The sequence below is a fragment of the Cydia amplana genome, chromosome 16, assembly GCF_948474715.1.
Source record: "Cydia amplana chromosome 16, ilCydAmpl1.1, whole genome shotgun sequence".
Classification (NCBI taxonomy): Eukaryota; Metazoa; Arthropoda; class Insecta; order Lepidoptera; family Tortricidae; genus Cydia; species Cydia amplana.
This window is the reverse complement of record NC_086084.1, coordinates 15119270-15142293: the sequence shown is the minus strand read 5'-3', so window position 1 is coordinate 15142293 and position 23024 is coordinate 15119270. Positions and strand designations below refer to the sequence as shown.

The 23024-nt window shown below is 38.9% G+C and overlaps 1 protein-coding gene across 4 annotated transcripts in view; it reads left to right on the top strand.

Moving 5' to 3' along the window:
- Positions 1 to 1128: 1128 nt before the first annotated feature.
- LOC134655059 (uncharacterized) overlaps positions 1129 to 23024 on the top strand; it is a 46982-nt gene continuing 25086 nt past the window's right edge. Inside the window, exons 1-3 of one of the 4 annotated variants that reach the window (XM_063510518.1) lie at positions 1129 to 1893; positions 3292 to 3606; positions 14828 to 15006. In XM_063510518.1, the coding sequence (XP_063366588.1) occupies positions 1734 to 1893; positions 3292 to 3606; positions 14828 to 15006 (654 nt within the window). In that variant the 5' untranslated portion in view covers positions 1129 to 1733. The remainder of the gene's footprint in view (positions 1894 to 3291; positions 3607 to 14827; positions 15007 to 23024) is intronic. The other 3 variants (XM_063510520.1, XM_063510521.1, XM_063510519.1) reach the window with 3 other exon arrangements.

Sequence of the window (23024 nt, the reverse complement as noted above, 5' to 3'; positions counted from 1 at the left end):
AATATTACTAAGCGGAAAGCAGCAGGACATCCTTTCCCTTTATGGATCAGTGTCTCCATCGCATCCAGACAGCTTATAACGCCGTTTGTGGGTTCCAATATGGCGTCGGGGGCCATTTCGTAAAGTGTGCGCGTACGCAGTTTCCTGCCTCGAAAAGAGCTACCTACCCATTGTTTTATGGGAGGGGATGCGTGTGACCTGCATACAGATTGGAATAGAGCTATCGAATAAAAAATGTCGGCAACTGTTCAAATTAAATAGAAGTTGGAGTTTTACGTTGATAGTTTTAGATGTTAAACAATTCAGTGGGTATAATAGCTTCGATATCAACCAAGGTCCAAGTCGCATTAATAATTATCTCATTTTATTAGTTAGTTAGTTACCTATATCTCTACTTAACTCTAAAAGTTCCTTAAATCAATTCGGTCTTTAGCAATAAAAGCGCCTGAAGTTTTGTAACCATTGTTTCTTCAGGATGTGCAAAGCCGAAAGGCCGCAGTTCTTTGAATTACGCCTTTTTACACCATTTCGGTGACAAACAAGCATACGGCCCGCCTGATGGTACCTAAGCAGTCATCGTAGCTTATGGGCTACACATCGCACCACCAGGCGAGTCGTCTACTCGTTTGCCTCCTATAATAAATACAATATTAATAAGAGGAAGCAAGGAGGAAGTTAGTTTTTTGTAACGTGTTTGTTATCGGAGCCGTAATAAACCGAGATAAGCCGCAACCTGAGCACGCTTATCTCATCCTATTTAAACAAACGCCGCCGCCGTTTTGTTGGTTTCATTTCACTAATTAGGTCATTTACTAGCTGACGAATGTACGAGTCCATTAGGTACCTAGATGATTCAATATACAGCCGGTCGTGTAATTTTAAAGCTGCTAAGAGTCTGGATAGTCGTTACGCGGAAAGTATTTAAATTTTTAACAAGATGCTCCGTACGTAAATATTCATGTTTAGCAAGAAAGCTGTACCTAATGCAAAGCGTTTACAGCGGCAGGGTCACAGTCTGACCCACTCTATCATCGCGTAGGTCGCGCCCCCACTATCAAGGCGAACTATTTAGGATAAACGTTTAAGATGAGCAGGGATTTTTAGTGCCCTTTGGTCCTTTGAAGTGTTCCAAGGCATTTTTTTCTAGGATTTTTCTCTTTTAAATAATGACAATACGTACAAAGAGTGTCTAATTAGTATTCATCTGAGCGTATGCAGTCCTCGACGCGGTGGGGACGGGTTATTAGCCGGTGCCGCCTCCGCGCCCGGCCATATTGTTCCGACGCCTGGCTCGAGCGCCGCCGCCGGCCGCCGCGCCAAACGCTCCTCCGACTAACGCTAATTCGCTCTGTCAATATTTGAACTGTAGTGCCGCTCCGACGATTTCACCAGAAGAAGCCGAGCCGGTGGCTGGGAAGGCAAGATGTCGGCATAGCTGATTGACGTTGATATACGGCTGTGTCACATCGAGCCAGCTCAATCCACCGGCGTTCTACTCTCGAAGATCCTGGTTGCACCCTAGCGAAGAAGGAATTCGGATCGCTCCCGAGTCGCGTTCCGCGCCCGCCCGGAGAGGGCGCTTTCGCTTTGACAGCTGTCATCGAGCTTTCTCGTGCGGGCGGCCGTGGGACGAGTCGAGTAAAATTTTTATTTATATCACACACGACGATGTTCCCGTAGAGTGCGACCGGCTGTGTACGTGCGACGAAACGATACGAAAACACGACGACAGAATGGCGAACGAGGTCAACGAGGAGGCTTTGGGGCCGCGGAAGACGATGTTCGTTCTAGTGATTGTTGTGGGGTGTTTCGCGGTGCTGTGGCCTAGGATCCTGTCGCCGCTGATGCTGGGCCAGGGGCCGGTGAAGCCAAACCAGCTCGACCGGGACGCAGGTAAGCGCGGTATTTATAACTAAGCTCAATGTCAATATCGCTGGACGCCGCGACGTTTAGAGCGTTTTAAATCTAATTATACGTCGCTCTGTACACAAAACACGCTTTTCAATGTTTAAAATGAGTTATGAAATGGTATTTTTGTTATTCTTTGGGTAGTTTTTCGCAACTTTCGCGTGCGTGTTTGTGGTTCCCAGCGCGGCTGTGCAAATATGCCCAGCTATTGACTGAGCATTACCTAATGTTGACATAAGATCTGATCGGAATGTGGTTAGAATCAAACCAGTTGGTTAACATGGAAATATATACCTATATCTTGTTCTTCTGCTTTGTAATATGTGTCAGGGATGTCTACTGGCTTGATGAACATAAATAATTATCAAGGAATAGTGTCAATTTAAAGATATTAATTTTGCATTACAGCTTTGCATATTATAGTGTAAAAATGTCGTATTTCGAGATATCTTATATAATTGTAGCAACTGTTAATAATAAATCACAGTATAGTTAATAAATATGACAATTAGGGTAAATTATGCATATATTTATGTCTATTAGTCCTACAGTTAGAATCAATAAATTATCGGTTAAAATGCCTATACTGTATTTCCTTTAAATGGAAAACAGGCTCTATAAATCAGGGCAACCTTAAAGATAAATTAATAATCTGAATTTAAAGCTTCAATTCTTTAAGCATTTTTACTATTAATGTATTAAGTAATTGTCAATTTAAATGGAAAACAGGAAACATAAAACAGTAGGTTCAATCATAAATTACAGTTATTCATTTTAATTATAATATATTAATACATATACAGGATGTTTTTCTTCGACATCATTAACTTTTATGAAACATACCTAAACAAGATTAGCTGATATTCAATAATTGTTTTAAAAACTTTGCTGTAGCGATTATTTTAACTCGTAATTAACCATAATTGACATGGGATCTTTTGACTACCCATTGCAGTGAATGTATAAAAAAAAATTATTATAGGAAATTATTACGCAAATTGACCAAGCCTTACAGTAAGCTCATGAAGGCTAATTGCGATCATCATATTCATACATGTCTTTATTCAAAATCAGGGGTCACCAAATGGCAATAACCAATAATATTTTTTTACTTATTTAATAAACTCAAGTAGAAACGGACCGCGAAGGTCATATTATAAAATAACCCGGACCCCTGAAGAAACTAATTGGTGACCCCTGTTCTAAATGATGAAAACTATACAGAAGAGGTGAGTGGTCCAACCCAACAAGTCAAGCAAATGGGTCTTTGAAACTGGATAATTGTGTAGAGTTCATATATAAAATGAAAAGATACCTAGGCTGATAAGATAGAGTTTGATCGCTCATCCCTCGAAATATTCCAACTGCAAGTTACTCAAACAGGATGCTGCGAAGTCATCTTCGAATCAGAAATGGCCGTCCTCGAGTTAGTAAACGAAGTATGCAGCTCTGCCGTTGGAAAAGACGGCTTATTGTCTCCATACGCTGCGGCTGAATGCCGAAAGACTGTCAACGAGACTTGCGGGCTGGACATAGCTGCATTCTTGAAAAGAACTGATAATGTTGGGAAGTCAACCAAAGTGCTACTGAATACAATGAAAGATAGTAACAGCTCGTGCTTGAAGGAGCATTTCGGAGTGCCTGTTTGGAGTCTCGGTGCACACACTGCGCTCAACTTTTGGGCAATACAGGATGACAGTTAGTAATGTTTTTGTGTGCGAATGTGATGTGTCTAACAATCTTACTAACCGAATTTATACTGTTGTGAGATATACTAACATTGAATAATTTTACGGTTTAGAGTCACTTGCCCCTCCTACCCTCCTACCTACCTACCTACCTAGAATTCAAGCCTCATTGCCACCTTATAGACATATAGACCTACAAATTGTAGTCCTGAAAATATAAAAACCGGCCAAGTGCGAGTCGGACTCGCGCACGGAGGGTTCCGCACCATCAACAAAAAATAGAACGGTCACCCATCCAAGTACTGACCCCGCCCGACGTTGCTTAACTTCGGTCAAAAATCACGTTTGTTGTATGGGAGCCCCATTTAAATCTTTATTTTATTCTGTTTTTAGTATTTGTTGTTATAGCGGCAACAGAAATACATCATCTGTGAAAATTTCAACTGTCTAGCTATCACGGTTCGTGAGATACAGCCTGGTGACAGACGGACGGACGGACGGACAGCGGAGTCTTAGTAATAGGGTCCCGTTTTTACCCTTTGGGTACGGAACCCTAAAAACGAAAAAATACTGTAGCCGCTACAAAAAAGGAGTGTACAGGTTTTTAAAGGGTCGGCAACGCGCACATCTCTTGAGTTGTAAGCGTCCATAGGCTACGGTGACTACTTATCATCAGGCGGCTCGTATGCTTATTTTCCTACTGTGTAGCTGTAGCCCCTCGGGAAAACCTCAGCACGGATTGTGTTTCAAAAATCTTCCACATAGGAAATTGACCAACGCTGTAGAAATCGTAGAATGTCACTAAATGTTTTGGAAACTTTATTGACAAATTTAACTGAACAACTTGAACCTTATTGCAATAACATAAGTTCTACCAAAGGTTAAGAAATTGGGTGTTTTTTCGACATTATACCCCGACTGTTCTTAAACTTTATTGCGACGACTTAAGGTATATTTTTGGTCAATTGTTTGCTCTTAGTAAGCGTACTCTATTAGCGTGGTTTGGGTGCGGGTGTAAACAGACGAACGAGACTTTCGAACGAATATGTGTCGAAAACAGAGGGCCTACCGCCAAAACCGATTTTCGCAAATTACGGGGATCTTTCTCTTTTACTCTCATCAAGACGTAATGAGAGTGACAGAGAAAAATGCCCGCAATTGACGAACTTCGATTTTCGCGGTTATAGCCCAGTTCGTGATGACAAAATCAGAGTGTTTTGTGCTATTTTTACCTGACTATCTGCTACAAAGCAAAATTTAGATTAACAGTTAGATATTTATTAGTAATTATTCTACTCTTATTAGAGTTATAGGTACTATAGACACGTGTGTTGAAAAGCTGAAAATACTTGAGCCGATTTCGATTCAATCAATCTTTGGGTAATATGGCTCCATCGATACTGTCGATGATTTCGCCAACGTCAAAGTGGATCCCACGTGGGATCGAATTATTATTATTTTGATTATTTGTAATAAAATTCAGCCAGTGTACGGTATAAAAGTATAAAATTATGGCCTCTAGGGCTCTAGCCAGCCACGGTTAGAGGTAGAAATACCAAAATAAATGCTCTAGAGCACGACGTTGTTCGGTAAGTAGTTGGGTTCTCAGTTCTTGTAAGGCGATAGCTGGACTTTACAAGAACCCGCGTGGGCTACCCGGCGTTGACGCCAGAATGGTGGTTAAACGCGTTTCATGATTATTTTTTCATTATCTGCACACTTCCACATTAGTTTACTGCATAATACGCTATCAATATTACACTTTAAACAATATTAATAAGCAAAAACAAAGAAATGAATCACGAGGCGATGTTACCAAAATGGCGGTCGACGAATAACCCCCCCGATTTCGATTGTTTTTTTTTGGAAGTCATGATGCTAAATACTTATTTCTTTACTTGGCCGATATGCTAAATGATCAGCTCTATTTTCAATTTAGATGAAAAGTTGTTTAGTAAATATATGTAAGACACTTAGCTCACAGAAGCAAGACACTTCAAGTTATACTGACATTTTTATTAAAACCATAAACATAATTAATAACAGACTTAAAATAAAAATTAACCTAAAATTAAAACTACCTACAAAACTAAAACGAATACCTAAAAAATAAATAAAGATAATGTGGGTGACCTAGCCCAATATGTATATATTAGGCTAGATCACCCAGGTCCGATCCATGTGGGAGGGTTCCCATAAGGCTGGCTGCGTTCCCCCTTTGGATGGCTATGCCGATCCGTTGGGCGAGGAACGAGCCAGCCCTACGGTCCCCGGTTAGTTATACTTGTTTTAGTACAGCAATGATCACTTACATTAGACGGAGCATATGGATGTCTTGAGATTGGCCACGGCACCACACATTGCGCTACCTTATAAAATTGGTGTAAGAAGTCGCGTTCTTTCACTTGCATCCACGTTAAAAACATGGAGCCCTTTATAAAGGCTCATCCACACCGCAGGTTGTTGCCGACGGCAATTGATTCAGGCGATATATCGTTTGCCTCCTACTTATGGCATAAAAAATCACTATTACTTAGGTCATGGTTCGGCAAACTTTTGAGGAGAAGAGAGCCAACTACAGTAGAAATCATCAGTTACAGGAATGTCAATAAGCAAAAAGTAGATTTGACTAGTATAATCTAAGTGTCATTTGTTTGGATGCTTTGAAGAGCCGCAATTGCAGATCGAAAGAGCCGCATGCTGCTTAGCTAGCGAGCCGCGGTTTTGCTGACCCCTGACTGAGGTCATAAAAAAAGTCCAGTTTGATTTGGTATTTTAATTAAGTAAAACAATCCACCGTCTCAGTCCGTCGACAGTCGATACAGACCGAATAAGGTTGAGCTCAGTCCCGTGTCCCAACTTTCGACCCTAGAGGTCCTCAGGCGTAGGTGGTGCTTCTTAATGGCAGGTTATTTACTTATATGCCGTCGGAAAGTTACCAAAATTGCGAAATTTCCCTATAGAAAAAAATCCGAAGCTTGTCATATTTTATTTAGTACCTATTTTCCATTTCGAAAATGAACGTTTACTTTGTTTCCTGTGAAATATTCCTGAAATTTCCAACTTTTTGGAAACTCCCCAACTTGCACGTCCGTAGGCTTCATATAGGTACAGTCAGCTGCAGGCTGCAGAGAAGAGGTACCACCCCTGCATACAAACTTCTATGTAAGAGTGGTACCTTTTCTCTGCAGCTGACTGTACCATAAGGAGTCTGTGCGTGGTGGTCTACGGAATACTCATTGTCACATGTTGACAGACAGAACTATTCCCACCGAAAATCGATACGTATAAAACTAGAAGCCAATATAGAAATAAGCTGTTAGTGCCAAGATCTACCTTAGCTATGTATAAAAAAGGACCGCAGTACAAATGTATACAAATTTTTAATAATATCCCTAATGCTATCAAAGCCGAACCAGATGACAAAATGTTTAACACTAGACTAAAAACCCTGTTAATAGAAAATTGTTATTACACAGTCAAATCGTTTCTCGAAGATAATACGCTAGATAATAAGTATGACATTGAATTAATTTAGGATTTAATTATTATTTTTTTTAAATTATAGCTTGACCTACTAGTACCAACAATAAATCTACTATTAACTATACGATTAGAAAAGACGTCCGGAAAATAAACTATACTATATTTTGACAAAATAATTCCATTAACTATTTAATATTCCAATTTATTTATTGACATTGTAATCCTGAATTAATTTATGTGACTATGTAGATGCTATTTTATTAAATAATTGGTAACTTTAAATGATTATGTTATATAACCTGATAGAATCGTATAAAGTCCTATATAACTGTAAATATAAGTACCTACTATTGTGTGCCCTTACAGGGTGTCATGAACTGACCTCTTAAATTGTAACACCTTATTATGTACATGACAATGCAATATTGAATAAATGACTAAAAAAAAATGACTAAAATGACTTGTTGAGGTCACATGACATTGTCACATCGTGACACGCTCATCATACTGGGCCATGTACTTGATAATTTGTTACATGGCTACGTCACAGAATATTTGAGAGTTATAGCCAAATACTGCAAGCAAATAGGGATTTTAGCGTCTATGATTTATGATTCAAATTTCAAGTTTTCAGTCACACTTTTTTATAAGGCCTCTTTCCTTCTTTGGATATTATTGAGGTCGGTAGTAACGGAGTTTACTGTTAATATTAGGACCAGTTCATTGAGTATATCGTAGGGAAAACTTAGTATTTTTTATCAATAGTTACTTCCTATTCCTTATCGTCATTGAAAGTATTGAATACAAAAATATTAATGACGTTCCATCCATGACATATCTAATCACCCACCGTATTTCTTGACTACAGCTTTTTAACCGACTTCCAAATCTAAAAGGAGGAGGTTATCAATTCGGTTGTATGTTTTATTATTTTTTTTTATGTTTGTTACTCCATATCTCCGTCATTACTGGACCGATTTTGAAAATTCTTTTTTTGATTGTATGTATATGCATACAGATTGGTCCCGTTTTTGTCAAAACCCAGTTCTGATGATGGGATCCATGAGGAATCGAGGGAACTCCTCAAATCTTAAAGGCATACATATAGTGATTTTTGTGTTTTTATCAACAAATCAAGCATATACATTCAGAAACGTGACATTTGATGAAGTGGAACTGCTAATGATGATCAGAACAGAACTCTTCAACGACGCATAGTTCACGTTTGGCGATTTGTCCTCTTCGTTATGTTTGTTAAGCAAGTTAAGTTTTTAAGTCACATTTTTGTCAAGCTCGAGTTCTGATGATGGGATCCATGAGGAATCGAGGGAACTCCTCAAATCTTAAAGGTGTGCGTATAGAGATTTTTGTATTTTCATCAGAAAATCAACCATTTTTATTAAAAACTGTCGCATTTGATGAAGTGGAACTGCTGATGATATCAGAACAGAACTCTTCAACGACCCATAGTTCACGTTTGGCGATTTGTCCTCTTCGTTATGTTTGTTAAGCAAGTTTAGTTTTTAAGCCACATTTCTGTCAAGCTCGAGTTCTGATGATGAGATCCATAAGGAATCGAGGGAACTCCTCAAATCTTAAAGGCATACATATAGTGATTGTTGTGTTTTAATCAACAAATCAAGCATATACATTTAAAATGTAACATTTGAGGAAGTGTAACTGCTGATGATGACCAGAACGAAACTCTTTAACGACGCATAGCTCGCGTTTGGCGATTTTTTCTTTTCGTTATATTTGTTAAGCAAGTTAGGTTTTTAAGCCATATTTATGTCAAGCTCAAGTTCTGAACATGGGATCCATGAGAAATCGAGGGAACTCCTCAAATCTTAAAGGCACACGTATAGAATTTTCTGTATTTTCATCATAAAATAATACATTAACATTAAAAACTGTCGCATTTGATGAACTGGAACTGCTGATGATGATCAGAACAGAACTCTTCAACGACGCATAGTTACATGTTTGGTGATTTCGAATTTCGACTTTGACTTGGACTGGGACCCGGACTCGGAACCAGATCCGGACTCGTACCCGGATCCGGTTCGGACCCGGACCCGGACCTGGACTCGGATTCGGACTCGGACCTGGACTAGACCCGGACTCGGACCCGGACTCGGACACAGACCCGGACCTTGACCCGGAAAACCACTATGATACCTAAACTAAATAAACCACTATGATTACCTACCATAAAATGTAGGTATAAAGTATGATGAGGCCAAACCCCTCCCGCTCAAACCCCCGTACACCGCACCGCATGCGCCGTTAAGTGGGTTAGGTTAGGTTTGAACTGCTATCCTCACAGAACCGAACAAAAGTGGGTTAGGTTAGGTTAGAACTGCGAGCCTTACAGAAACGAAATGCTTCCTTTTCTACATAGCGCACCATCTACAATAATCTTTCACCGGGCCGCATAGAAGTCGGTTTTTTTTTCTTAAAAATTATTATTATCCAGTCCGCTAAACTTACGTTTTGGTAGGTACAGTCGCCATCAGATATATCGGAGCGGCCAAAGACCTCACAAATATCTGAACACGCCTTTCTTGTTAAGGCGCTAGAGTGCGTGTTCAACTGTTCAGATATTTTTGAGCACCTTGGCCGCTCCGAGATATCTGGATGGCGACTGTACATGTACCTATTCAAACGGCTGCTAATGAAGCTCAAAAGTGTTCACGTTCTTACATTTGCAGCCCACCTCTTTCGCACTCATGAAATTTTCATATAACGGCTTCCTTTTTGCACACTTCAAGTATGACTACCTAAGCGCAAGCGCTTCGACAGACTATAATAAAGTACCTAATGAAGGGCTAAGATGGCCGGCTCTTTATCATTTGTCACCATGCCTGTCACTTTCTAACAAGTATCTAAGTGCGAAAGTGAAGCATGACATGACAGGTGATAAAATGCGACCATGATACCGCTGCAGATCACAAAAATCACTGTCTTGGGTGGTACTTTAACCCCGCGACCACTGGGTCACTAGTACAGTGCTCTGCCATCTGAGCTACCAAGACCGTACCCAATACAGCGAATATTTCCACGATATATGAGCCATAGGGAGGCTCCATCGTTCGCAGACGTTTCGGCTTGATACGTTGAAAATTAATTTAACATTGGGTGACCGGATCTACCCACGAGATCTTAATTTGGTAATTTCAGATCTAACTAGATCATCAGTAGAGCTGTTTGTCCAAATATGTAAATGAAGTAGAGCCTTAGTTAAGTGACTCGTTGTTCTTAAATGGGTTGGCCTGACGATGTATTTTACAGATGGCGCCAGCATTGCTTGTCCTGTCAATCCATAGAATTGTCAAAAATGTTTTTATTTAATTTTATGGCATCCAGGCCAAATCTCATAGAACATAACTAGAGAAAGGGGCAAGCTATGATGGCGCCATCTATGCAAAACCTTTGACAGTTGCCAACCCCAAAAGGCAAATTTTAAGGTTGTTCGGATGACAATTGCAAAAGTCGTATTCTCTGGATTTATTTGTATTAATTAGTGGCTAAGTCATCTGTTGTTGGTTAGTCAGTCTGTATTATTATCGATATCCAAAAGATGTACGAGTAGGTATAGCTGGTCAAGCAAATCTTGTCAGTAAAAAAAGGCGCGAAATTCAAATTTCCTATGGGACGATATCCCTTCGCGCCTACATTTTTCAAATTTGCCGCCTTTTTCTACTGACAAGTTCTGCTTGACCAAGTATATATATAATATAATGAAATGAAGAGTTACTTTCTTAACCGCTACCGCTATTTACTAATTATTCTTCTTCCTGCCCTTATCCCACGTTATGTGGGGTCGGCACAACATGTTTTTCTCTTCCATTCTCCTCTTTCGTTCATCACCTCAACACTCGCTCCTTTCTTTCTCATATCCTCTTTCAAACAATCCATCCATCGTTTTTGGGTCTACCATCCGCTCTCCGTCCATCAACATTCATCCCTAACATTATTTTGCCTAAATAGGCTAGGCTATATAGTAAGTAATTCATAATTTATTCATTGCTTTTATGGGTTTTACAAGATTTTAAAGTATTTACGTGTTCCAGCATAAACCCCGTTGGGGCACAGCAATATACATAAAGACTTAAAAACTAATACTTATAAACTAGCACACACTAGCAATTAATATTAGGTATTAAGACTTATAATTAAGATACTCCTTTACATTGTAAAATGAGTTTTCTACCAAGAACTTTTTTAGTTTGTTAAAGAATGTTGAATCTTTCTCTAAGTATATGTTTTAGTTCTGACGGTATGTTGTTATATACTGTGACTGCCATATGGTAAGGACAGGAATTCACTATTTTTAGATTTGTGAAAGTGCTAACTAATTTGTTTCTTTTCCGCAGATTTTGATTCCTTGGAAAGTTATCTCTTGTTCGCTCAAATAAATGTTTTCGTTTGTTAACTAATTTACACAATTCAAAAATGTATAGTGAAGTTAACGTTAATATTTTCATTTTTTTGAAGTATTCATCCCTCCTCATTACATGATCTTCTAGTCTTATCTTGAAACGTTTATGTAAACAAGCAACAAAGGTTGCACTCCGGGAGTGCCGATAGATGTGAAAACTCACCTCACTATGTTACCGACGCCCGGTAACACGATACATACGTTTAGCGGAAGTATTCTATTTATTTATTATATATTATTATCATTCTCAAATAAGATCACACTTTTTCATTGACATGTTTATTTACATACCAGGGTTGTTGCGAATATCCGGATCCGCGGAACTTCCGCATTATTTTCAACATCCGCATCCGCATAAAATCGATGCGGATTTAATGCGGATGCGGATGTGGAAAAGGTCGGTACAGGAACGTCTTAGCATCGGAGTAAGACTGCTAGGTAATTTAGTCATTAACCAAAAAAACCTATTAGAAATGAGCAGTCAAGCGTGAGTGGGACTTAATGTATCGTGAGTGGGACTCGCACTTGGCCGGTTTCTTGAAAAAAAATTACTAAAATGTAATATTTGACGTTTTTTATGGTACTATTTTGACATCCGCATCTGCATCCGCATCCGCGGATGTGAGCCTTTAAAAATCCGCATCCGCATCCGCGGATGTCAAAAAATCGGCATCCGCAACATCCCTGTTACATACTGCCATGACAACGTCAAATTATTTGAACATAGGTAAAGACTCTTGAAAACGAGTCCGCAACATAAATGCCAAATAACATTGAGTTTTTCTTTATTGATTTAAATGCCATTTAAATTATAAGTGGCCACCTTACGGGGCTGACGGTCACGTGATCGCCTTACGACCCTTATGGTCACGTGATCGCCTTATGCTGTCTCGAGTTTATCATTTTTTACCCACCTCAAAAAGTGCCCAGCGCCGCTAAAGAAGTTTTCACTTCAAAAAATATTTCTCGAAATTAGTTTGTTTTCCAAGTTACGCCATATTTAGTTTGGAATTAATAGGTAATTCTGTTAGTTCTAACATGTTGTTTGCCCACATGCGTATTGTTTAGCATCTGTGGTCCTTGGAGGCACATATGGTTTATACACAAATTAGGCAATGCGTCAATTGGCGATGTGGGTCAAATTGAGGGGTTTGGCTCGAGTTACAAACTTTGGCGACTTTTAGCTAGACCACTGAATGAATGAATGAATGGAATTCCCTTTCATTAGATATCTCTTTCACGAAGTTTGTCTTCAGTTTTCCGAAATTAAATTTGAACCGAATGCATCCTATTTTCTTAATTCTTGAAAGTAATCTTGTTATCTTTAAGTAGTTATCTCTCAAAGGACGGGCTTCGGCAGATAGGTATATTATGGTAAATTCTGTTCAACTAAATATATATTTTTTAATACTACGTCGGTGTAAAACAAGTATATGGCCCGCCTGATAGTAAGTAGTCTCCGTAACTTATGGACGCCTGCAACTACTACGGTGTTACATGCGCGTTGCCGACCCTAACACTCAGCACCCTCTTTCAGCTCTGGCAACCTTACTCACCTGCCGGTGAGTAAGGTTCCTGCCGGAACACAGCACTATGAGTAGGGTCTAGTGTTATTTGGCTGCGGTTTTCTGTAAGGTGGAGGTACTTCCCCAGTTGGGCTCTGCTCTATGTAGATCTGGAAATTCTGGAATGACCTTCGCTGTGCTGTGCTCTACCACGCAAAGCGAGATGGCATTCACAGTGCCCATACCTCTCGTTTGGACGTAGTTTAAGGACTTACCCGGGTCCACAACACGGGTCATTTTTTCGGGAGTTCGGAAGACTGCTGTGTGGCTAGTGCATGGCTACCACCAGTTTGGCACTGACATAAACGCTATCGAGAACGTAACTTACTTTCTATGCATCTTCCTCGTACTCGCATATTAGTACGAGCGAGATGTATAGAAAGTAAGTTACGTAGGTATGTCAGTATTGACACTGTCAGAGAATCATGGTACCGGTACTGTATAAATGATATTCCGGTGCGCCATGCTTCTACAACCGAATCCGCTATGTTCTCCGCTTCAATCTCACAACTTGTACCACATCAGCTCACTCACGATTTTTCTCATCACCCATCTCCCTCCACTGACTGCGATCTGACAAGGACAGTTGGTCTATTTAATGAGTATGACTACGGAACTTGTTTTAGGATGTGACGTGTTTAGCCTAATTTTTCATTAAGTTTTGCGGACAATTGTATTTTAGACCTTATGTTAATAGTATAAGGACTAGAATAGGCTATTAGTAAACAATGGTATGTACAGAAACAGGCAATAGGTATAGGGATGACACATGTTGAATTTTATAACTTTTCGTCACCTTTGCTCGAAAAGCACATCACACTTGTACTAAAAGACAAAGGCCTATATTGTTCCCGCGGGTGTTATAGATTGTGAAAAAAAGCGATAACTCCCTAGGAAGTTGCACAAGTTAGGTACTTTATATAGTTACGAGTAAGTGGGTATTAGGAATTTAGAAATAAATCGTAATAGGTAGAACAAAATCAATGTAACATACTTTACTACAATTCTGTTTAAACATCTCAATGTGCGTTTGTATAATATGTGTGAATGTTGTCACTAATCCCTTGTTTTACCCGACTACGTGAGGCGTAGTCGTGTTTTGTAATAACAACTGTTTAAGATATTATGCTTTGGATTATCTGCACCTGAGTGTATGATAATTATAATAATATCATGCTACACTAATTAACCATTCGTAATCCTTAATAAGGGCTACAAAAGTGGCATTCTTAACCATCTGTTGTCAATAAGGCGCTGTTTTCATATAGTTTTTCAATTTGAAATCAACCTTATCGACAACCGACAATAAGTGTGTACTGTTTCTTCCGAAAATATGTAGTTTTTTCCAGATTGCTATTTTTGCCATTGGCAATTTTTACCATTTTACTTTTTCTCGATAGCATATTTAACTATTCGCATATTTTTCCATTATTTTATTTTTCCAATAGCTTATTTTTCTGATAGGTTATCTAACCACTCGCATATAGGGTCATTGCGCTAGTTTTCGCCCACTTGACATATTAGCAAATAATATTATTGATATTTAATTTGCTACTTGCGAAACATAATTTTTATGTAGATATATTATTTCGATATTAAGAATTGCAATAAGTCCAAATTTGTGCAGCAATGTAGGTACGTTTATTTTATATTGAAATTTCGTCGAGTGGACGGATACTAGAGCTGGACGAAAACTAACGCACCTACCCTAAGTATTACATACAGTGGTATGTCCACAGCCGTGAAGCAGGAGCGTTCACCAATCCTCGGCGCCGGGCCGCACCCGGCGCTGCGCGAGCGCGGCCGCGCCATCCCCCCCGGTGCGCCCACGCCCCCCTCGCGCGGGCCTGTGCCCATGCCCCCGCACGCAAGGGTAATACGGTCGCCTTTGTCTGTGTACTTTGACGTGGATATCAAGGTCAGTGAGGGGAGTTATGGTGGTGGTGGCTTCGCGAGGAGGGAGTGAGCTTTGGGAGTTCCCAATTCGTAGGAGTAGGATCTAAAAATCAGAGTAAAAACTTATATTTGTTACTAGCGACCACAGACAAGACATCCTCTAGACTGAGCATAGTAACGCTACCCCCTCTGCCACTATATACGGTAGTTTTACTCCATCTTCGAGTCAAAGTGTCAGAATCCCGTGCCGTGATTGGTCCGTGTCTTTGAACGGACCAATCACGGCGCGGGATTCGCTCACCTCGTCCCCCCGCACCCCTGTATTTTTGGCAGCATCGGTTTCATGAAATAATTGCTCTAAACTCCGTCTAGAGGATCCCTAGTCTATGCTAGCGACCCGCCCCGGCTTTGCACGGGTTAACAAATTATACATAAACCTTCCTCTTGAATCACTAGTATAAAACAAAGTCGCTTCCCGCTGTCTCTCTGTCCCTTATGTATGCTTAGATTTTTAAAACTACGCAACGGATTTTGATGCGGTTTTTTTAATAGATAGAGTGATTGAAGAGGAAGGTTTATATATAATTTGTTAACCCCTGCGAAGCCGGGGAGGGTCGCTAGTCTTACATAAAATCTATACGACCAACCTATTTGAATATAATATCAACTTTAATACTCCTCTTACAACGTTCAATTTGATATAACACCCGAATTAAAAATACTGCAGCGGTATCATGGTCGCGTTTTATCACCTGTCATGTCATGCGTCACTTAACTTACATACTTGTTAGAACGTGACAGGCATGGTGACAAATGATAAAGAGCCAATCTTAGCCCTTCTGAACCTTATATTGAAATCCTTGGGAACTCCCGTTTAATAGCTAACACATTGCGAGCTTCGCCGAGTGATCTAACATCTAACACGTGAGTACTTTAAATTGTTATTGACTTGTTATAAATCTTATTTCAAAGGTATAAGGTTCATCGATGTTCAGTAAAGAGTATTGTTGTCGATATTACGGATTATAAATATAATAATACCTTATGGAGTCCGTCTAATATAACGAAGTGAAGGCCTGTCATTATAGGCGACATAATTTCATAGAAATTCGACATAGTGATGACGTTTCCAGTCTTTGACATTGCAAATGGCTTGAAGTCAAAGAGTAAAGTAAGTATCTTGAACTGTTATAGTTCGTTTTTTTTAGCATTAGAAAGAAGGTTAGCTATCTTGACCATGTCTTTTTATTAAAAAGTCGACATCTTTTGCTTTCATAAGTAATATAAACTATTTTTTAAGTGTTTTTCAATATTTTTTAATAAAAAGACACGTCAAGATTGTTTACCTTCTTTCTAATGCTAAAAAAACGTACTATAGCTTTTTCCTACTTTAACACACACATACACACTGTTTTTTTATTCCATGTTTCTAAGTTATACTTTGTCAAACATTTTACTTGTTATACCATTCAATTCATTGTCTCTTGCATAACACTATTAGTTTTCCACGCCTAGGAATGTACGTACCGCGTAGAATTTTAACCGATTGCGTAAAAGTTACTAAAGAATACGTGGACGAACAGTGTAGGACTTGTCTAAGGCACACATGACATGAGGTAACTCGAAAGCAAACTACGAATGGGTATTCTTGGACATTATGTTTAGGGTTGGCACCTGAGCCCGTACTATGAGTCACTGACAATGTCAAAACTGACATATACGCTATCCAGAACGTAATTTATTTTCTTTACATCTCGCTCGCACAAGCAAAATTACGTTCTCGATGGCGTTTATGTCAGTGCCAAATTGGTGGTAGCCACACTGACCTAAGTATTTCAGTTCTAGAATATTTATCGGACTTTTTTATTGACAACCGTCTTGTAAAAGACGTAAAATTTGGAAATTGTTGATCAATACATCTTTTTTTGCGATTCGTGATGTGACATACTTGAATGAATGTTTATCATGGTTTTTACAAGCTTATATTTAACTTACTCTGTTAGTATGTATGTAGGTATGTTAGTTCGTTAGCGTGGGTCAAAACTTGGAAGTTAAATTTGTCTCACTTCCCGATTTCCCATTGAGCTGTAATTTTGCATAGGTATTACCTATGTAAATCGGATGATAATGCAATATAATGGTGACATGGAGCTGACCTGATGATGGAGGCAGCAGGTGGCCATGGGAACTCTGTGATAAAACAATGCAAAGTAATTAGTGTTTGATGGGGTCGTTAGAAGATAAAAGCTTTCATATTTGATACATAACTTATTTGTTTTTGTATTAGATAGAATTGAAGAGCAGACCGGTATAATTTATTTAAGTCTTGATAGAATTTGAAGATTAAATTGTTTACGTTTTGTCACTGACTTAATATAAAAGAAATAGACATACAAAGCAGAACAAAAACGTCAACAAATGTGGATCCTAATGACGTTTCGCACCATTTGCATTGATGATAAAAACGCTTACGTAAATTTTGAGTCAAGATAAATGTTTCGTACAGAAAAGAGCTAATGTCGTAAGCATTAAGTGTCAAATTTGCAAACATAAGTAGTAAGTACCAACGCTGTTAAAAAATTTAGTCAGATGGCACTAAACGTAACGTATTTACGTCAAAGAACGTCAAACGAGAATAATGAACGAATGGAGTCACTTTGGTACACTTTAATAGGTATTACTGTACAGAAAAACCAATTGAAGTAATAAATAAAACAAATTTAATTTAATCGGGAGCTCAAATAAAATTAAATCGTGGTTCAAATTCAAAAAAATTTAATTTTTAATAAGTAAGTATACGTCGTTAAATACTAATTTCCTTGAAATGAATTCAACTCATTAAATAAAATAACTGTGTATTTTAGATCTACATTTACTCATCGCACGGGTGCACGGGGACATTTAGGTACTGATTGGATTTTTTTAATAAAGTCCATACTTTATTAAAAAAATCCTGTGGTTGTCACTGTGTTCAGACAGGTTTAGCATTTACAGTTAGTCGACATAAGCCCTTATTGGTGGCGTATATGTCGGAAACAGGGAAATGGGCCGAACACACAAGTGCCGTTTTGCCTTGTTTAAAACTGCATCACCCCTATCTCTTGCTATAATTAAATAGCAGTCCACTTTGCACGTCGCATAGGTTTTCTTGGAAATCTTGAATTTAAACATAATATTATTCCTTACGAATTTCATATAAAAATATAAAAAAATATTGACCTCACATCGACTCATTAGATTTTTGTTCCTTGACATCCCTTCTTTGGTACTAACAAATTAATTTATTCAAAACCATAAAATCACCACCAGATTACATAAATTATGTAATGCTATCCAAAGAACTAACCGAAAGAAATATATTCCATCCTTTTTTCTTGTTTTGTCATTGTTATTTTTACATATTTTAACGGCACATTTCGTAATTGTTGACAACTTCACATTTGAGCGTTTCAAACAAGACTAAACGAAAAAGTAACGCGTGATCTGTTTTAACGTTACTTTTGTGGGGCCATTTTTTGCGGCTGATTGGGTATCCAGTTCTTTATTCTATATCAATGCGTTTTGTCTTTTAAATTCCTTGCGTTATTCTTGAAGTTCACTTACGTTTTAAGCAAAGTATAGCGTTATCCTTTACTAGATATCAAATTTCGTCCTCTCAGCATTTTTATTAATGCTGAGAGGACGAAATTTAATTTTATTGTATTTTTTGTGATCATACAAGACAAGTAACAACCCTAGCAAGTTTCGTGCTGTATGCGATGCGCGTACGTCGGTTAGTTGCGTCGCTCCGTGATTGGTCCAAGGCATAGAATTAGGAATTAGCGTAGCGTCATCGTCATTTAGAAATTAGGTATATCGACGTACAGTCAGCTGAACACAAAGCGAGCTACATACAAACATGTGAGCCTGGGCATAGAGAAATACATATAAGTAAAGAAAGTGTGGTAACTCCATACATCAGTTTTCTTACCAAAACGCGAGTTATTTCATAGTCGACATCTAGCGTCAAGTAGCGGACAAGTTCAGCTAGTTACGCCAATTCTTGGGATTAGTTGCCAAGCGGACCCCAGGCTCCCATGAGCCGTGGCAAAATGCCGGGATAACGCGACGAAGAAGATATTTGTAGGAGCAGCCGGTCTAGCATATAAGTTGCATTCCCGCGCGCGAGCCCATTCTTGAAGTCGCGCTTGGCGTAAGTATGAAGTCACGCGCGAGAACGCAACTCATGCTAGCTGCTAGCAGGCCAGTTAGTGCTGTAAATGCTGTGATCTAGTTAATGTAGGTATAATTGAGTTTTCTATAAAAACTAAATCTGTCATGTGAACTGGCTCCTTTGACTTGTACCATTCACCAGTAGAGTATGTACACTTGATGCGTTTCAGCATGATGTCATACTCATTATTTTTGGGGCTTCTTGATCTTGTGCTAGTTAACTGACTATCTATCCAGATAAATAATCTAGGTACCTACCTATTACAGTCGGACCTAGTCTAGTCATGCATGGCAATAGCAAAGTATGGAAATGTCATCATTAATGTAATATTTCTATGAAAATACTTATGACACTCTCTCACTTTGTTGTGTTCAAATGCAAATCTGTGCAAAATTAGATTTAGACGGACTCTTGTCAATCATCCATTTCCACATAGGTACCTGCCGAATTATGTCATGAAACCCTTTAATTAATGTAGTTTCACCTTCTGACTATACCTATAATCCTATAGTACCATCGCCCACACTGTTAACTGTCCACCGGTAAACATTATTACAAAAGTAAGGTCCACCCATGGACAGTAAAGTTAAGAGTGTTGCCGTTTGTACGGGTGGTCTAGTGGTCAGGAGCAGGATTTTAGCCACGTAAACTGAAGTCGCCGGTTCGATTCCGGCCTCGGCCACCAGAAAGCTTGGTCACTTTTTATTTAGTTAATATTATTATGACATCTATTTCAGTTTTATATTATATCGTCTTTATTGCACACTAACTGAAAATTAGTAGTCTATTTCGTTCGTGGGTAAGTCACAACTGATGCTCACAACTGATGCCTTAAAATAAGGTTTAGGCGCCGACATCAGGCAAAATTCTTGTGATACTGGTAAAACGTGCCTAAAAATCTACATTTTCTGTACGTGTATTCTAACACAACATAAATCAATGAAACTAAACGGTGAACAGAACTAGAAACCCGCTCCAAATCTGTGGAAATAAACACAAATGACCATTTGCGACAATGGAGCCGACATTACCATTTCAAAGACTTGGAATTTCAAATGCTTGCATTGTATACGTGTAGTAAAATTGTCTTAAATTACCATTACAATTTGGATCTTTTTAACTAGATGGCAAGGTCGATATTTGAATAGATATCTTGTTAAAAAAACTCAGTCGAATAACTCAAACATTTCTAACATAATGGGCGATTTGTCACTTCACATAAAAATTGAATTCCATGCAAAGATAAGTCTAAAGTTTACTAGCTACTAACTATTTTATTAAGCATTTGAATATCTGTAAGGTAAATGTGGCTAATTCCGTCATAGGGGCTATTCCGTCCACGAGCGTATATATCTTTGATTTTCAATCGTAGGAAAAAAAAACCATCTGCTTTTGATTGCTGAAACTAAAAGCAATCACTGCGTTGTCGATGAAATTATCAATTTTGTTGGTTATTCGAGAAAAACGCTAGTAGACGGAATAGGCCCTATGACGGAATTAGCCACATTGAACTTAACCTTAATTGGGCGGATCTTTTCATATAGAATACTAGCTTTTACCCGCGACTTCGTCCGTGTGGATTTAGTAATTTGGGTAGCTTATTTTTGATCCAATCTGCTTTTTATCGATTCCCCGTACAAACTTCCACCCCCCTTTTCATCCCCTTATAGTTCGAGTCCTTCCCCGGGACTCAAACTATCTCTATACCAAATTTCAACTAAATCGGTTCAGCGGTTTAAGCGTGAAGAGGTAACAGACAGACAGCCAGAGAGACACATTTTGGCATTTATAATATTAGTATGGATTTTGTCTTTTTTAAAGTTTGGTAAATGAGGGCTAAGTTTGTATGGAGAAGTGGTCGTCTACTATCCTCTTAAATGCTTGTAACAAAAGTGGAAGTCCCTTTCTAACAAAAGCTGTCAAAAAGTTACAAGTGTTCGAGTAGAAAACCAGTCGATTTCGGCCATTCCATCAAATACACAAGTAGAAAATCAAGTTCGCGCGACATTGCTCCCCGACCCACATTCGCGGCCTAGACACACTGCAGAAATAGAATCACGCGCATTTGCGCCTGCGCAAGTGTCCTTTCGTGCGTCTCCTTCTTTCGAGTGTGGAACGAGTGAGACGCCGATAAGATTGAAGTGATTTAATTGTTTACCTTAATGCTATTAAGTTCAAACTGTTTTTCCAATGTTAATTATCGTAAAACCTCCCAAATATAGTCCAGTACTGCAACTATGGTCCACAAGTTCAAAAGGAAATTTAGTATCAATAGCAATGTCCCTTTAGGTTTACTCCGAGTTTTTTCTTCCATTTATAAACATGCCTTGCCTTAGAACTACAAAAAATACAGTAAAAGACACATCTGAACGAAAATAGTTATTTGTTTTACAAGGGGGCAAAGTTGTTGTTTAACCGCTCGTGCCAATCGGCCAAGTGCGAGTCGGACTCGCCCATGAAGGGTTCCGTATTTAAGGGATTTATGACGTATTAAAAAAAAAACTACTTACTAGATCTCGTTCAAACCAATTTTTGGTGGAAGTTTGCATGGTAATGTACATCATATATTTTTTTTAGTTTTATCATTCTCTTATTTTGGAAGTTACAGGGGGGGGGGACCCACATTTTACCACTTTGGAAGTGTCTCTAGTGCAAACTATTCAGTTTAGAAAAAAATGATATTAGAAACCTCAATATAATTTTTGAAGACCTATCCCTATACACCAATTTTTTTTCATCAAACCCATACGGTTCACAGAATACATCTACTTAGTACTTACCAAGTTTCAATAGTATAGTTCTTATAGTTTCGGAAAAAAGTGGCTGTGACTTACGGACAGACAGACGGACAGCCAGACAGACAGACATGACGAATCCATAAGGGTTCCGTTTTTTGCCATTTGGCTACGGAACCCTAAAAAGGATTTTACGAATTTTCCACAGGTTGGACGGACTCTCCTACATCCGGGAATCGGAATATTCAGTAAACACAGGAAGTTATAAAACGTGGACGTCGTAAAGACGTTTATGAAACCGTCTCAGTCGCGTACACGCCGCGCCGTCAAAATGGACATTAGTCTAAAAGTTATCGAGTGAATTTTTAGTGGGAAATTGTGTGGAATATGGTTCAAGGAAAGAAGGTATGCTTTTCAATTTTGGCTGCTTCGTTATAGCTAATCATTGGGTATAATGTCCCACAGGAAATTCCCTTAATTTGAACGTAAAACCTGGTTGAAAACTTTGAAATCTAGTACTGGTTAAAATTTAATCTGTGCCTCTAGTGTAAATCTCTAGTGCTGTTCAAAATCCCATACAAAAGTAGACAACGCAAACGCGAACGCTCGTCACGCTATCGAATGAAACTTATACTAGGGGTTCTGGAGTAAATTGATTATGACTACTTAGTGTGAGGCCTGAGTTGTCGCTCGAGTTGGGCGTGCAGCGGGGCGGGGTGTGCGGCGTGCATGTTAAACAAATACAAACGCTTAGGAGCGGCCTTAGTACACGCTGCTCAAATCACTCGTGACCCCGACGCCACGCTGCACGCCCCGCCGAACGCTCCGCTTCGAGCGTCCACTCAGGCCTTACACTTAGTCAACTGCTAAATAAAATAATCGTCATACAACTGATATAGGTGTAATGATATTCAATAAGTTTGTCAATTGATACTTACTGTTATCGGAATGGCAAAACCCTTATATAGGTATAGGTATAGTTTAGTTTTATCTACCTATTCATGTTACACCATCACCGGGATAAATGGAATTATTGGGTCTATTTGAGTTATTTCTTTAATCTTACACGCGTGTTTGGTAATTTTAAGGTCG